At 37.8% G+C, this 15,308-nt stretch overlaps 1 protein-coding gene across 1 annotated transcript; it reads right to left on the bottom strand.

Annotated features, from left to right (window-relative positions):
• Positions 1-919: 919 nt before the first annotated feature.
• On the bottom strand, positions 920-14,666 carry ACC1 (acetyl-CoA carboxylase 1). The gene is made up of 32 exons (XM_012974365.2): positions 14,419-14,666; positions 13,039-13,427; positions 12,560-12,766; positions 12,312-12,473; positions 12,112-12,204; positions 11,923-12,018; positions 11,477-11,650; positions 11,239-11,332; positions 10,910-11,097; positions 10,765-10,815; positions 10,649-10,688; positions 9,686-9,810; positions 9,493-9,609; positions 9,293-9,367; positions 9,156-9,212; positions 8,933-9,037; positions 8,691-8,777; positions 8,305-8,496; positions 8,049-8,237; positions 7,652-7,762; positions 7,493-7,579; positions 7,220-7,396; positions 7,008-7,085; positions 6,790-6,912; positions 6,064-6,333; positions 5,658-5,980; positions 4,893-5,130; positions 4,455-4,804; positions 4,139-4,352; positions 3,437-3,613; positions 1,215-3,347; positions 920-1,114 (listed from the first exon to the last, which is right to left on the bottom strand). Exons 2-32 carry the CDS (start codon positions 13,414-13,416, stop codon positions 1,058-1,060), a joined length of 6,768 nt encoding a protein of 2,255 aa, XP_012829819.2. The 5' UTR covers positions 13,417-13,427; positions 14,419-14,666; the 3' UTR covers positions 920-1,057.
• Positions 14,667-15,308: the final 642 nt, after the last annotated feature.

Below are 15,308 nucleotides of genomic sequence, written 5' to 3' on the forward strand. Positions count from 1 at the left end.
AAGTATTTCCGTCTGCACTATTGGATACATGCCTGCATTGAATGTTTCAGAACAAGAAAATACAATATTGTCCCGCGAGTGATGGCCTATCAGCTTGAGCAAATGAGCTTGTGTCAATTGACTCAGGTTTAAATTATCTTGCCAACGGTCGCTAGGTGGAGTTTGTCACACATGATTAACATACTGTAGTTTACATCTCTCGTATGATTTGCAAGCTATTATACGAGAGTGTATGTTTACACAGTCCACCTATATAGTTATTCGTTGCAGGTTCCTTAAAAAAAATAAAAAAATACAATACTTGCTGGCAAATGTAATCTAGTTGGTAGATAAAGAATCAAGATCACACGGAATCAAATAACCGGAGCTCAAATTTTATTACCGACACTTTCTTGGTCGATTTGATTACGCATGACTTGTATCTAGTAATGTTCACATTTCCCATCTAATTTGCAAGCTATTGCACGGAAGTAAAAGTTCACATAGTGCACATATATAGTAACTGTCTACGAATTTCTTCGAAAATATGTATGAAAGGAAAAGAAACTCATTAACTCACATCACATAAACCAAACCTTCAAAGTATTTGAAGAGAATGTTAAGTAGTAGTGCTTCCCAGCCAGCCTTTTCATTGCAGAAAGATAAAGAATTGGCAATTAGGATAACATGCCAGAAAATATATTAAACATCATTTAAACAACATACAACACATTGCGATCATCGATCATCAAGAACTTGTTCTTTTTTTCATTTTCAGGGTAAGAAAAGTCCACCCTTCTCACTCTACATTTTATTCATATATCGAAAAAATGAAAATGAATTGATTACAGATTCTGAACTAATTTTACACGAGGATAGCATGACGCCGCTCAAGAAATGAAGCCTTCGCATGCTACACTTTTTCTTCCCTCCCATATAATTTTACACTAAGCATTCTCGAATTAATTTAATTTGACCAAGATCCATACATTTTACTCGCATATAATATAAATTTGCTTACAAGGAATACCAGATCCGACCGCAATCCCACATCGGTAAAAAGCTGCAACCATCTCAATCAATGTAGCACCTCTCTCAGCTCATCTATCAATTGATCTCTTATTGAAGGATCCGCCTGCAATGCGAACCACTTCGTTTTTCAGTTATTATTTTAAAAAAATGGCTATACACAAAAATATATGATTATATGTTTCGAGAAAAAAACTGTGTTTTACCTTTTCCAACAAAGCAGCAAGAGCTTGAGGTAGTGCTCGTAAATCCATTGTCGAATTCCCAAGGCTGGAAAACTGAAGCAACATTCTTTGCACACGAAGCTCCTGTAGCTTCTCCTCGTAGTTTCTAGAATCTTCTCTCCACGAGAAAAAAGCTTCATCGTCCGCCCACGAACTTTCTTCACCTCCACCAATTTCCGAGTTCAAGAACCACTGCTTAATCGTGTCGCGTGCGGATTTGTAGTCAAACTGCTGACCGGCCGCATCTCTCAGGGTTTTGACCAATCCATCCTCGACAACTCTCCTATACAATCTTTTGTAGAAAAAATTCCGAGAATTTCGCCATTCCACAACTTCTTTGATCACCCCTTTTGCAGCCATTCTAAGCGAAGTATCGTGCAGCTCCCCAAATTTCGTAGCTATCTGAGTGTACAAAGGCAGAAGTTTCTTTTCACGGGCTTTTATTTTCCTCTGCAGATCTTCCCCATTTGGAGAGTCCTTAAGTTTGGACTTGAGATTGATTAGCTCGGGATCGAGCCTACCCATGCACTCAAGCAATTCTCTATTTCGAAACTTAATCTCGATCAATCCTTCAGGCTCGAGTACATTACCCTTAGCCGTTTTCTCCGCGTACATTTCGACATGATCAGGATTAATCTTACTGTCCACAACCACCCAAGCACCACCACGAAGCTCCCCCATCATAGGTATGTATATGAAAACGGGCTGCCCGTAAGTCCGAAGATTCTCCACAATAGTCGAACCTGCCTGTAAAATACCTTCAAAGAGGTCCCTCTGCCCACCCGAAAACCCCCTCCAATTGGCTAGAATGAATAAGGGCAGCCCCTCCATGTTGAAATCCATCAACGCTTGAGCAGTCTTCGTCGCCGAATCAGGAAACCACACCTGTCCCGCTTGAGGAACGACCCTCTCGTGCGAATCCAGCTGGCCGGGGTCCGCAGGTATCACCTGCATCATAGTTTGAGTTTCGACTGCAACAATTCCAACGGGGATTCCACCTAGCTTCGCCCTGCCCGTAACAACAGTTCTTGCCCAGCCTTCCAAGGTCTCGATGAAGCTGTCTCTATCGAACATACCCCCAAGCCATTTTCCGTGACCATCAACGGAACCACATATGGCTGCGCGTGGATCACACGAAGTCTCGGGCAGATACTCGACTGCCCGTTCGGGCGGGTCCAACGGCCTCAAAACAGGGAGGGGACCACCGGAGTAGGGCGGAACGAAGCTCAACCACTTCAAAATGGCTGAAATACCCTCGAGATCATCTGAGACGGTTAGATGAACGACCCCATTCGTGGCCATGATTTTAGGCCCACCGAGCTGCATGTGCGAACTGTACACCTCACGGCCGAGGAGTTTGTTCAGTGCGGAGAAACCGGTTAGAATAATCGGCTGATCGAGCCTCTGTATGCACCGCATACCGAGACGAGCGAGATAAGCACCGATGCCAACGGTTCTTCCGGTCACGTAAGTCACGGTGAACGTTTCGTGGTAAGCCTTCGAATAGGCACTAGCAATGGCACCACTGCCCGTTAAACTTTCAACCCCTAGACCATCCTCTTTCCCCACAATAGTATCGATCACCCATCGGATTTCTCCGCTTGAGAGCTTCAGCTCGTGCGCTATCACGGAAGCTTCTATGCGTGCGTAGTCCTCCGGGGTTAAGTAGACGTATTGGAAACCGCGCTCTGGGTTCGTTTCGTCGGACCAGCCGACCTTAAAGCAGGATTTGACTTCCTCGGCCACACCTATGCGGGCCCCAGAATTGGCTGCCAGGTAGATTAGAGGCAGTTTCTCTGCACAAGCAATATTGGTAACAGCCTGGAAGAAGGCGTCCTCTCTTGGACCGAACGAACCGTTTTTGAAGGTTACGTCGTTCGATACTACGAAAATTGTCCGGCCGGAAGGGAATTCGGGCGTGGACATTTCGATTCGCCATGCCACCATGCCAATGTCGTTAAGTCCAGGCTGGCGTTCGATGGGAATAAGAGGAGTGCCCCAATTGCCTTTCTTGTCTGCAAAGATTAACTCCGTGACTCGGAGTATTGGCTTATCTTTAGGCTTGTTGATTCCGGAATGTGGGGTCCATGATTTGTTCAGAGCCGCCTCGAATGCCTGTAGGGAGAGAAATCTTAGACATACACAGATCTGTGGTTTGATCTCAAATCTGCAATGGTGTAAATGGAAAAGGTCTATATACATACCAGTGGGAAATCGTAGCAATAAGTTGTGCTGCTTCTACGGGCGAGCAGACGCTTTCGATCAAGAACTCCCAAAGGATTATATTGTGAATTCACGGGTAATCCATGCAAAGGGGAGTCGTTGGAGGTGGAACTGTAGACTACTGTCTCTTTGGTGGAATCCTCAACTTCTCTATAGATCTGAAAGTTGGCATGCAAACAATTATTATATTCACATACCTGTACCAATTAAAATTTCAAATTCGTACGTATAATAGAACTGGCACTTTAATAACTCCAAACATATTGACTGCACCAAAGAACAGATCTCCATACAATTGAAGATTGCTTTTTTGAAGAAAGCGTCACGGCCCAACCATCATAACAGAGATTAAAAGCTATGTTCCATGATAAATTTTAACTACATTTGCATCAATTCCATGATAAAAGCTATATGCCAGAATCCCATGACCCGTAATTTGAATTAGACTTATATGGATTATACTTAGCTGCGGACCGACTTTACACAAGGACACCCTATAATTATTTATGAGCCTGCAATATACTTACTGTTCTATTACCAGTTACATGATAAAGGTTTACTATAATTTCAAACCAGAATAAAATTAATGTTCTAAGATCCTATATACCGACATTGTTTTTTGCATTTCTCCCAATCGAATTAACTTATCATGAGAGGATAATGCAAAGTGAAACCCTACTTACGTGAACAATGCAAGTATGACCAGTCACATTTTTCACCGCAACTCTCCAAGCTCCATTAGCATTTCCTTCAGACGATATCCAAAGCTTAATTTCCCACTCGCAAACTCCTAAACGATGCATTCTAACACCAACTGATGTATTAATTTCACGTGCCATCTCATCAAGAATTTTCTCAACTGTAGCTTCTTCGTGGCCACTAGATACATCCACTCTTCTGGAAAATGATTTACAAAAATAGGAAAAGAAACATTTGAGTCATAATAACAAAAACTAACTGCAAACGAACAAACATACTCAAGAATCAAAATAATCTTACTGGTTGTATGGCAAAAGATCATTTATCTGTTGCTCCCTCAAGATATACAGGTACATATGAGCATGGTCAGATTTAGTGGCAGAATTATGGGAATTGAGTTCAAGCTCCTCCAGAGCAGACATTAAAGACCTCAAAATGCTCCTTGAAGTGAATGATAGGGTCCACAAAGACCGAGTCTCCCCCTGATCTACCTGATATACAGTCAGACCTTCATTTGAGACAGGCTGTCTCACAAATGTCCTAAGAAACATCCTCTGGACAGGAAGTAGCTTGTCTACAACTGTGTAAAGGTGCCACTGACGATCCCGAGAAGGAGTATACCGTATATTTTCGTAATCTTTTAGTTTGTCCTGTCGAAAGCAAATTTTAAAGGTAAGTTCAAATTTTAACAAAATACATATACTCTCCCAAAGCGAAAAGGACCAAGTATGTACAAACCAGCTCAAGATATATGGATAGAGGTGGTTCCAAGTGACGCAATAGAGGTTGTTCCACGTAGTAAAGTTTTTCTGTCGACCAATGGAAAGAGTGCCTTATTGGGCCGCGGCCTTCATCTCTCTGTATAATACAACTAACGACCCCTACTCCAGCATTTCTAAGACTGGAGCTCACTTCTTTCTCCTTCAATATTTTGGCCAGCTTATCTACTCTCTCTTGAGCCTGATCCTCATCACCACTGCAGAGAAGCATAAAATAATAAGGGGGAAAGAGAAGACAACCAAAGCAGCACCTAGTCAACTGATTATCAAAGTCAAAATCTAAATGAAACGAATTAATCTTTATGACTTGATGAATGCATGTTAGAGAAATTCAGTGATACCAATAAATGGCACCAGAAAAAGCTTTATATCCTCCATTACACTATTTCATTTCACCTCATATCAGATGTGTTAACTATGTAATGCTCAATATATACCATAAGACATCGTTCTTCTGTACAGAAGTCAACTTTTATCATTTGAAACTTCAACACAGTTTTGATACTGCTACAAGGCTGAAAATACATAAAAAGGCAAAGCTCCAAACAGCAGAATAAGAGATGAAAGACAACTAACAATCATAGAAAATAGAAACTGATCTTAGTGGCAAATTCCTTTGGAAAAATTTAATGTAGTAACTATCCTCCTCTTAAAAAAACTAAACTATTAAAAAGAATATAATAAAAAAAAAAGTAAGTAAAAGAACCCCTCTTGTATATGTTACCTATCCTGAAGTAAACTCATTTGGTTGTTGATTCCTGCCAATGCAATGTGCATCATATTACCACTAGTAACTGGATGTATAGATTGATCCGGAACTACAGCTTGCCAGTTATTTGTTGCTTCTCTTAGTGCAGCAGCTACAACTGTAGGCAAGAAATGAAGAGACTTAATGACAACCATTGCTCCCCACTTCCCCTCATTCCGCTTTGAAAACTCATCTTCAGATCTATTCTTTCTCTGTACATGCTCGTCCAAGAATTGCCATGATGCTATAAGTCCAGATCTGTGCCACTGCATCCTCACACTTCCCTTTACGAGATAGGGCTGATGAAAATACTAATCATTAGCATGAAAAGCCCACACAGATATAGTTGGCAGATAACTTTCAAAACCTTGAAAAATAGTACCTGATATAATCTCCGCACATAAGTCTCAACAACCCTTCTTTGAAGTGTGTGATCACTGTGGTCGAAAAGACCAACAAGTGCATCTTCAACTGCCAAAGGAGCATCCACAAGAGCTTCCATTCGTTCATTGATTGCACTTTTTCTCTTAGGTGTATCCATGTTCTCACCTTCTTCAGTAAACATTTCTAGCTCTGAAAGACTTCTTGCGATGCTCGAACGAAGCTCGCTCAGTTTTGTCTGCTCCAGCAGTTGACTTGCCTTCAATGCTAACTGCATAAATACAGCAAGGATGAGACCATGGGTTCAGAGAAGTACATATACCAGAAAACAAACACTTTTGGATTTTTTGTGGTTTGGAGACCAAAGGAAACAGAATATTTTAGCAAAATGTTAGTGTCAAAACTTCTCAGTGACCCAACATAAGATAGAGAACAGTTGGGCCTCGTTTGGTCGTCAAGATATGAGTAGCCAAGACAAGATTACACAATCTTATGAGAACCCAATTGTGTAATTGGACTACAGTTGGTCCAATACACAAATTCCCCAATAAACCAAGATTCAGATTCATTCTTCCAACAATTCTGTGTCGGCACTGAAAAGCTATTGGAAGACAAACATCAAATAAGGTCTAATTGTTTAATTAATCATAGCAAATTTTACTAACCAAACGAGGCCTTACAAGATGACATATGTCCAGGGGAAAAATAAATGAGTGGAATCGCGAACCTCAGAGTAATTTGTATGATTGAGTGTAGAAAATCGGATAAGTTGATCACGGTACGCAGCAGGATTAGGATACACAAGTTGTTCCAGAAGACGTAGTATCAGCTTATTTTTACTCCTGATGCCCTAACAAGAATAATTAAAAAAAAAAAAAAAAAAAGCATCATCAATAGAATAAATAATAAAAGGAGTCCACACGCACATAATCAATTTTGCTGTACCTGGCGGGAGAGTACAATATCCACAATCTTGAGGAGATCTTTCTTATATTGAAGTCTTAACCGTTCGATTACATCAGCCTGAAAAGGAGAAGATACTTCAACGGCATTTCCAAATAATAAATAAATTACCACAGCATTTTATTTTACCGGAAAGTGAGGATGCAGTAAACATATAAATTAGAAGCTTCTTTTAATTTCTTCATATGTATTACCTGTATATTATCACTAAATAATTCTTCAACAGATAAATATTCTTCAAAGAGTCCCTGAACTATGATGCGAGCATGGCTTTCTCTTCCACGCTCATAGGACTTGACAAGACTTGTCAGAGGCTCAACCAGTCTTTCTTGGGCACCTCTTTCTTTGTCAGGACAGTAGTTTAAGTGGGCCTGAAGCATTAAAGAAAGATGTGTATAGACCAAGTCATCATAAGAATAAAAAGAAGAGCTGAAGACTAATGTCACGAACCAGTATAAAAGACTAACCTCAAGAATACGACGTAAAATTTTCGCAGGGAACTCAACAATCTGCCTATTTGCAATTCCCTCAAACTCTTTATATCTTGTTTCCAACTGATATGAACATAAAAAATTAAAAACATACTTAATGAAACAATTGAGCAGACTGCCTACAAATCTTATTACCTCATATCGAAGGTCCTTTGGTAGTCTGTTCGCCAGAACTGCAAAGCACTCTTGCCACTGAAGGAAAGGGAGCTCGGGATTGTCCAAGCAACTGAGCAAGTTTTGAACTACCTGAAATATAAAATCCAGTCTATCTGCTAAGAGACTTGTTTTGACAAAGGCAATTGCCATAGGCAAGTACACACTCAGCCAAACAATCATTAGGAAAGCAAACATAGCTGCAGTTTTACATTTTAAAATATATATATATATATATATATATATACACACACCAGTTTTTTTCTTAATTCATCTATCAAGTTATTTATTAACGAACACATTATGGGCGCTTCAAGTTGTGGTAGTTCAGAAGTCATTAAAATTTCTTGCAATCTGAAATAGACAGAATAATATTTACTTCGTCAATGTTATGCTCGTATCCAGCAAGAATCATTCGAGCAGCATTCAAACTTGCAGCACACCGTTGATGAACTTTTCCAGATATGGCTGTTGGAGGTCCCAGAATGGGGAAGCTACCATGAAAGGGTTCTGCTTTTCTTACAGCTGAAGGATCGTCTAAATCAAGTCTTGCTATAAGCTCCCCAGCCTACAAAATATATTGCAGACTTAGTTTTTTGAGAAGAACATATGCCATATTTAAACAACTTAATTACCTGCATTGCTTGACCTTCAGACATGTTAAAATGGATCTTTCCAGAAGAAGGTGAAAGAAGAGGCATACACATCTTCATGACCTCCACTTCCGCATAAGGTGTGTCAGCATCAACATGGCTGCCATCTACAACCAGATACCTGAGTAGCTTGCATGGTGTTTCTGCCATCAACTTGGATGGATCATGATCATTCTGGATACAGTTAAATGATTAAATATTTATTCGTAGGATTTGACTGATGTATCAGTGAGTAGACGAGCTAATCAAACCTTCAGCTAACAAATCTTAAAAAAAAAAACAGATATTCTAATGGATTCAAAAGATAAAAACGAACTGACTAGATGAAAATACAAGAAATTCTCAAATAAAGAAGAAAGAAATTGCACCTGAAGCAAACAAGTTCTTCCATCAATAAGAAGGCGCGTGCCTGCTGCTTCCTCTTCTGCATATAAAACATGACTGTTTCCATCCAGCTGTAAACAACACATCAACCAATCTTACATTTAGAATGTATTGATCCTTATTAGAAGATGGAATAGCAATACAATCAATTATCAATCAGAAGACAATAAGTATCAAAATCTTATATGGTGTGAATAAAAAAATACTTGACAAGTTAACTGCTTGCCTGCATTAATAGACCTCCGTCACGTAGAGTATGTATTTCTGCTTCAATCTCCGAATCATTCATCCTCAATCTATAGCTTCCGGGACCTCCTCTTGCCATATTTATCTAAAGAAGACAAAATTAATGGAAAACCATTAAAATAAACATAGGACACCTCCCCACACCTCACTCCTCATCAGAGCACCTAGAAATAAATCTTACAATTTTACATTTTTATACTTACTGTATATTTGCTTCCTTCGATATTCAGCGAAACTAAAGAATTGACCAGTGAAATATGCTGCAAGTGAGAAATGTCAATTAATTGACAAGTGGCAGAAAAAGAAGAACTGATTTCAGATAATATGTACGATGAAATACCTTGGGAGGAATCTGTCCCTTTTCAAGATAACCAACATATTCTGAAACCATCGCTGCACTACTAGCAGAAGCTTTCTGATTTGACAATGTCACGATAGTAATATCAATACGGGAGAAGTCGATAGTTTGATGATGTTAAAAGTGTTTGTGTGGCGATTAAAAGGAAGATGTCAGGAGCATAAGACTAATACTATACTCACATAAAGAGCTCCTCCAACCACAGAAAGATACCAAGGGGGCCTTTCTGCTCTGACCCTCATCGCGATTCTGCTATCTAGCCACCCTGTGTGGATTTTGTTATCCTTGTAATCTAAAGCCTGCAGAGATGTTTGATTAATATTAACCCTCTTTTTATCACATAAACTTGAATGAATTTGAATCTGATATTCTCACATGTAAGAGATCAACAGTGTAATCAACATTTGTGTGGATTTCTCCTCTAATTTGAATTTCTTTGAGCCCAAGAACCATATTTGCGATTGCCAAAGCTCGGGACTCTCCAAAGGCAAACACGTGTCCTGAGGTAAGAAGATAAAATATTGATTGAAGGAATGTGTACTTCATATGGATCACATTTACTGAAAGAAAAAGATAAAAGCAAAAATGTCTGGTGGGCTTAAACAAGTTTGCCGAACCATGACCTCAGTTGAAACCGAAATACACGTACATATAAACAAAATCAAATATATAGCGTAACTGAGAGATGTGAAAACCATATAAGAACTGACACAATCACACAACTCCATCTCGATGATTTATAGATCTCCCTTTAAGCATATGACTTGAAATACCTAACCAAGTTGTATAGCAACTTGTCAAGGATCCAATCCTACCTTATACTACTAAAGGGAAGAGAAAATCCCATTATATAAGTTGGACAGGATTCTGCTACAGATACCACTACTTCTCGAGATCAAAATTGATTACAGACTATATAAATTGGAGGTATAGACTAATTAGATTTCTAATAAATACTTTGATAGATACTTTGATAGAAAATTAGATTTCTAATAAATACTTTGATGTCTTTTCTGGTAAAATGCATAGACTAATTAAATACTCCTCTCCCACACTGATAATGGCTTTGATCAGACAAACAAATCTTTGTAAGGAATTTTAGTCAACAAAAACGGGTACAAAATACACCACCAATTAAATTCTTTTAATAATAATATGCCAAAATTTCATTTACAATATCAAGATCATGAAGGTCGCAAATGCTGAGAATAAAGAAAAATATTTTTTTTTTTTGATAATTTGCTGATGTATAGTGCTTCGATGTGTTTGAGAAAGCAACTACATGGATAAATTACATGTATTCTATACGTCCCCGATTTGCAATAAGAAAAAACTTACCAAATTGGGAATCTGAAAATTCGTGAATACCTCCTCCAGACTGTCGTCATAAAGATGATAATCAGAAGCAGCTTTGAATGTAAAAATTCCTCGGAAAGTAAATTATCAATGTGTACCTTGACCGAGAAGTACGCCCACACATTTGGCTTACTTTTGAAACTCAGCTCCTGTTGGGAGGGAGTTATTTAATCAGATAAAAAATCTATAAGAAGCAATTCATAAAAAAAGAAGTTCAAACTTTTCATTCTGAGAAATTTTGACCTGCACTCTTCCACTTGTTGGCTTAAAACCATCATCAGGATCTTCACTGGTCACACGAACTGCTACACAATGACCTTTTGGCTTTGTTGACTCTGCCTTGTCAAAATCAAATGGTGTAGCACCAATAGACGTTTTCCTCCACGCATCGTATCCTCCACCATGTTCCATTCCATAGAATCTCCGTATCTCTGATTTTTGTCAGAACAAGAAATGTAATCAAAATTTTCTATCAGCAGAAAAAGGTTCTGCTTTTTGTTAGACCAAGAAAAAGCTATCAAACGAATCAATTAGCAGAAAAAATTTCTGATGATAAAAATCGTGTAACAGACCTGGAATTTGCCACAGAGGGATACCCATTCCAACTGCAACTTGTGCTGCAGGAAGATTTATCTCAGCTATCCACTCCGTAACAGGGTGCTCCACCTGAATTATGAAAATAAGATGAAATTAGAGGCATACACTTCAGAACTTTAGAACTGTTAATGTTTCTTTATCTGTCCAAAAGTTAAAATTTAAACAAGGGTTGGGTTTCTATGCTTGATAAAAATAAAATGTCTTCATTAAAACCTGTAGCCGTGGATTTAGCTCCAAAAAGTAATATTCCCCAGTTTCCATACTGTATAAATACTCAACGGTTGCAGCTCCAATGTAATTTACACTTTTGGCCAACCTTCTAGCAGCCTGCTCAAGTTTCTTTGTTGTCTCGATGGGAGCAACAGTAATTGGGCCCTCCTCAATAATCTAATTAGCGTAAATGTTGACAAATATCAGTAACAAGTTTCAAGAAAAAATGAATGAACTTTACCTTAAAATTGGAAAAAGTAGAATGATGCTTAGCAAAAGAAACAACAGCAACAACAACAATAATAATAATAACAATGACAACGGTAAGAATAAAAGATAAACTGGAAGAACGAGCATGCGTTATATCATGCCTGTGTTATGCATGAGCAAACCTTATATCATGCATCTGTAATTTATCATTAAAATGCTAAAGCAATGTCGTAACTAACTTTTTGATGTCTTCTTTGCACACTGCAATCGCGGCTGTGCAAAGCTGCAACATTTCCATATTGATCACAAAGTAGTTGGACTTCAAGATGTCGGCTCTGAGGAACACAAACAGTATTGGTGTTAGAATGAGATCTTAGTTCTTTATTCATTGCATTACAAGATAAACATGCAATGTACAATATCCTAACCTGGGAAGCAACTTTCATTATAAATATGGGGGATCCTGGAACTTCACCTTGAACTTGCTTGAACAAAGCCTTGACCTCGTCATCATTATGGACCTATAATTTTCCAATGAGGTAATAAATGTTTGTCTAATCACATGACATAAACAATACAGTTCAGTAAAACAAAACATCAAATAAAAATACATATGATGAGAACAGACCTTTCTTATGCCTTTGCCACCTCCACCCCAAGATGCCTTGATCATTGCAGGATAACCCACAACTTGACAGCTGGCAATGGCTTCTTCTGTTGTATGAACACATGCTTCTTGATATATGTCATCAGGGATAGTGACTAAAGAGCTCTCTGGAGGAATTTTAACCTAAAAAGAAAATCGTACGTATTTAGACGTGAGAAAACCTTAAAGAAAACGAAATAGCAATAGGTTCATAATTAAATACACTTTACATGAGAGCCGCTCCATGGAAGAGTAGGCACTTCTGCAGCTTGTGCAATCAACGACGACCCAATTTTATCTCCCAATGCAGCCATTGATGCGGCTGGTGGCCCCAGAAATATGATGCCTTTCTCACCTAAAGCATCAGGTAACTCGGGATTTTCAGACGCATGACCCCAGCCAGGCCACACAGCATCAACATGCGTCATCTCTGCCATCTGGACAACAAACAAACGTATTACTTACCATCTTTTTTTCTCTCACTTACTGCATGAGTGTGTGTACTATTTATAATGCAGTGATCTAGATTCATATTGACTTTGATATCTATCTTTTGTACCTAACCATTTTGTTATGCAACAGAAGATACTAACTGCGATCTCCTCCACAAATTGTTTTCCTAATTATTCTTCAAATTGATGCATTAAATTTACAAGTTATGCAGGAAAAAAGTAACAAAGGTACGAGCAATAATAGTACATCGACGAACCTCAACAATGAGCTGCACATTAGCGTAGTTATTATTGTTAGTCCCACCAGGTACTTCGACAAATTGATCAGCTATCCTTATATGCTCTGCATTTATTCTCATGTCCTCAGGGGTAGCCATTGCCACCAACAGAATTGCCTTTTCTGTACCGAATGTTTCGTAAGCCCACGTTCTGACGCTGCGTATAAACTTGACAGCTGCCATTCCATTGTTGGCAATCAAGATACTATGAATTGACCTTTTACCACCGAGAGTGTGACAGAACTCATCCACCTCTGGTATCAAAACAGGGGACCTCAACGGAACAGCTCCACCATTTATGTACCCGTTAGTGGGTCTTATACCCACTGCCATCAGCCTCCTTTGAGCTTCAGACATATTTGTCTTGCCTGAAAAGGAACAGCATTTTTCAAAACATCAATATTTAATAATATAAATATTTCCAAAATATTTGTCTCGCGAGTCCGTTACAGCTACATTTTGTGCAAATTTTTAAAAATCTTGCCATTTAAACCCCGTTTTGGCCAAACAAAATGACAACCATCGTAAAGAAACCAAATAAGTTTTAAAAAGCAACACAACAGGCCATAAAATCGTGACAACTTTATGAGATGCAATAATTTGTTCAACAATGAAAAGGAACAGCACTTTTCACAAAATCAATATATAGTAATTTTAATATTTTCAAAATATCCGTCTCGCTTCGACTTAAACGGTAAGTCCGTTACAACTACACTTTCGCGCTGATCTTTAAAAATCTTGCCATTTAAACCCCGGTTTTGGCGAATGAAATGAAAATCATCGTAAAGATACCAATTAAGGTAAATCATGTAAAACAATACAAAAGGCCAAAACCTGGCACTTTACGGAGATGCAATAATTTGTTCAACAATGATTGCATAAATCAGGGAGTTAGTCAACTAACTCGCTTTCCTTCCGAAGATCAGCACAAAATACTCAAAACCGAAGTAATCATAAACATTTCCAAGCCTAAATTAACTATAATATATATAAGGACAACTCTGCGTGTGTGTGTGTGTGTGTGAGGACAACTAGACAAAAGATTCACAGATACTGCTAAAAACGATCAATCAACGAAAAAAACAAGCGAATTCAATTCCAAAAAAAATGAAGTTTAAAATCTCAATCAACTGAAAACATTCAGAATTGCAGCTCAAATGCCCAAAATAGAAAAATAAACCGAAAAAACAATTTTCCAGTTGAATTCCGCCAAAATCCAAATCAAAAAATCAATTTAAATTCACTCAAATTGCAGCTCAAAATGCCCACAATAGAACAAACAAACTGAATAAAAAAAAAAGTGAACAGCAGCACCAAAAAAAAAAATAATCGGCGGATGATTGACGGCGCACAACTAACCTTCAAACAATGGAGGAAAAAAAAAAGGCTGAAGAAACAAAAAAAAAAAAAAAACGAAAACGAAAACTCTTCCTTCTTCAACCGGATTGGCTCTTCTTCTGAAACACTATTATACAAATTCCAATGGCGAACATGCAAAGATTGATTTCTTCTTCAGTAGCAGGAGGGAAGTAGATGCGGGGTGTGTTTTATTATTATTTAATTTTTTTTCGGTTTGGGGTTTGGTTTGGAGGACTCGAACAATAAATACAAGAATTATGAGGGGCCTGTAAATTAAATCCCAGCACGTGGTACCCGCCTAGTGTTGCGTTGTAGCAATTCGGTTCACAACCCCCATCTACTTTGTGCTTCAAAATTCAATTTAGGTGGGGTTACTAATTTATTTTATTTTTATTTTATTTTAGCTGTTTATTCATACCACGCTATAATGAAATACACCGCGTACATTTAAATTATTTCATTCATATATATATTCTCTTATAAATAAAAAATTGAGCTATTCTTTTTTTTTTTTAGGTAAACTACGGCTACCCCAAAGATAAAGGCAAATTAAAAAAAAAAAAAAAAACTTATTATGTTTGAGTATTTACAACCACCCTTCAACTATAAATTTTCTTCATGTTTATCCTTAAAGTTTAATTAAATATACTGAAATGTTAAATCGATACTAAAATTATTGAATCACGCACATAAAATTATTTGGGGGTGTGGTTTAGGGTTTTTCTTTCTTTTAATTATTTGTTTAATTAATGTTAACAATTATTTTGATGATGCTAAATAAATGGTAATTATTGTTTCAATTTTTTTTAATAAATATTGTAGGATTGTTTAATAAATAATACTAAATATTTAATAAATATTAATAATTATTTATAATTTTAAAATGTCTA

The sequence above is a fragment of the Erythranthe guttata genome, chromosome 3 (genome assembly GCF_056151865.1).
Source record: "Erythranthe guttata isolate IM_541 chromosome 3, IM_541, whole genome shotgun sequence".
NCBI lineage: Eukaryota > Viridiplantae > Streptophyta > Magnoliopsida > Lamiales > Phrymaceae > Erythranthe > Erythranthe guttata.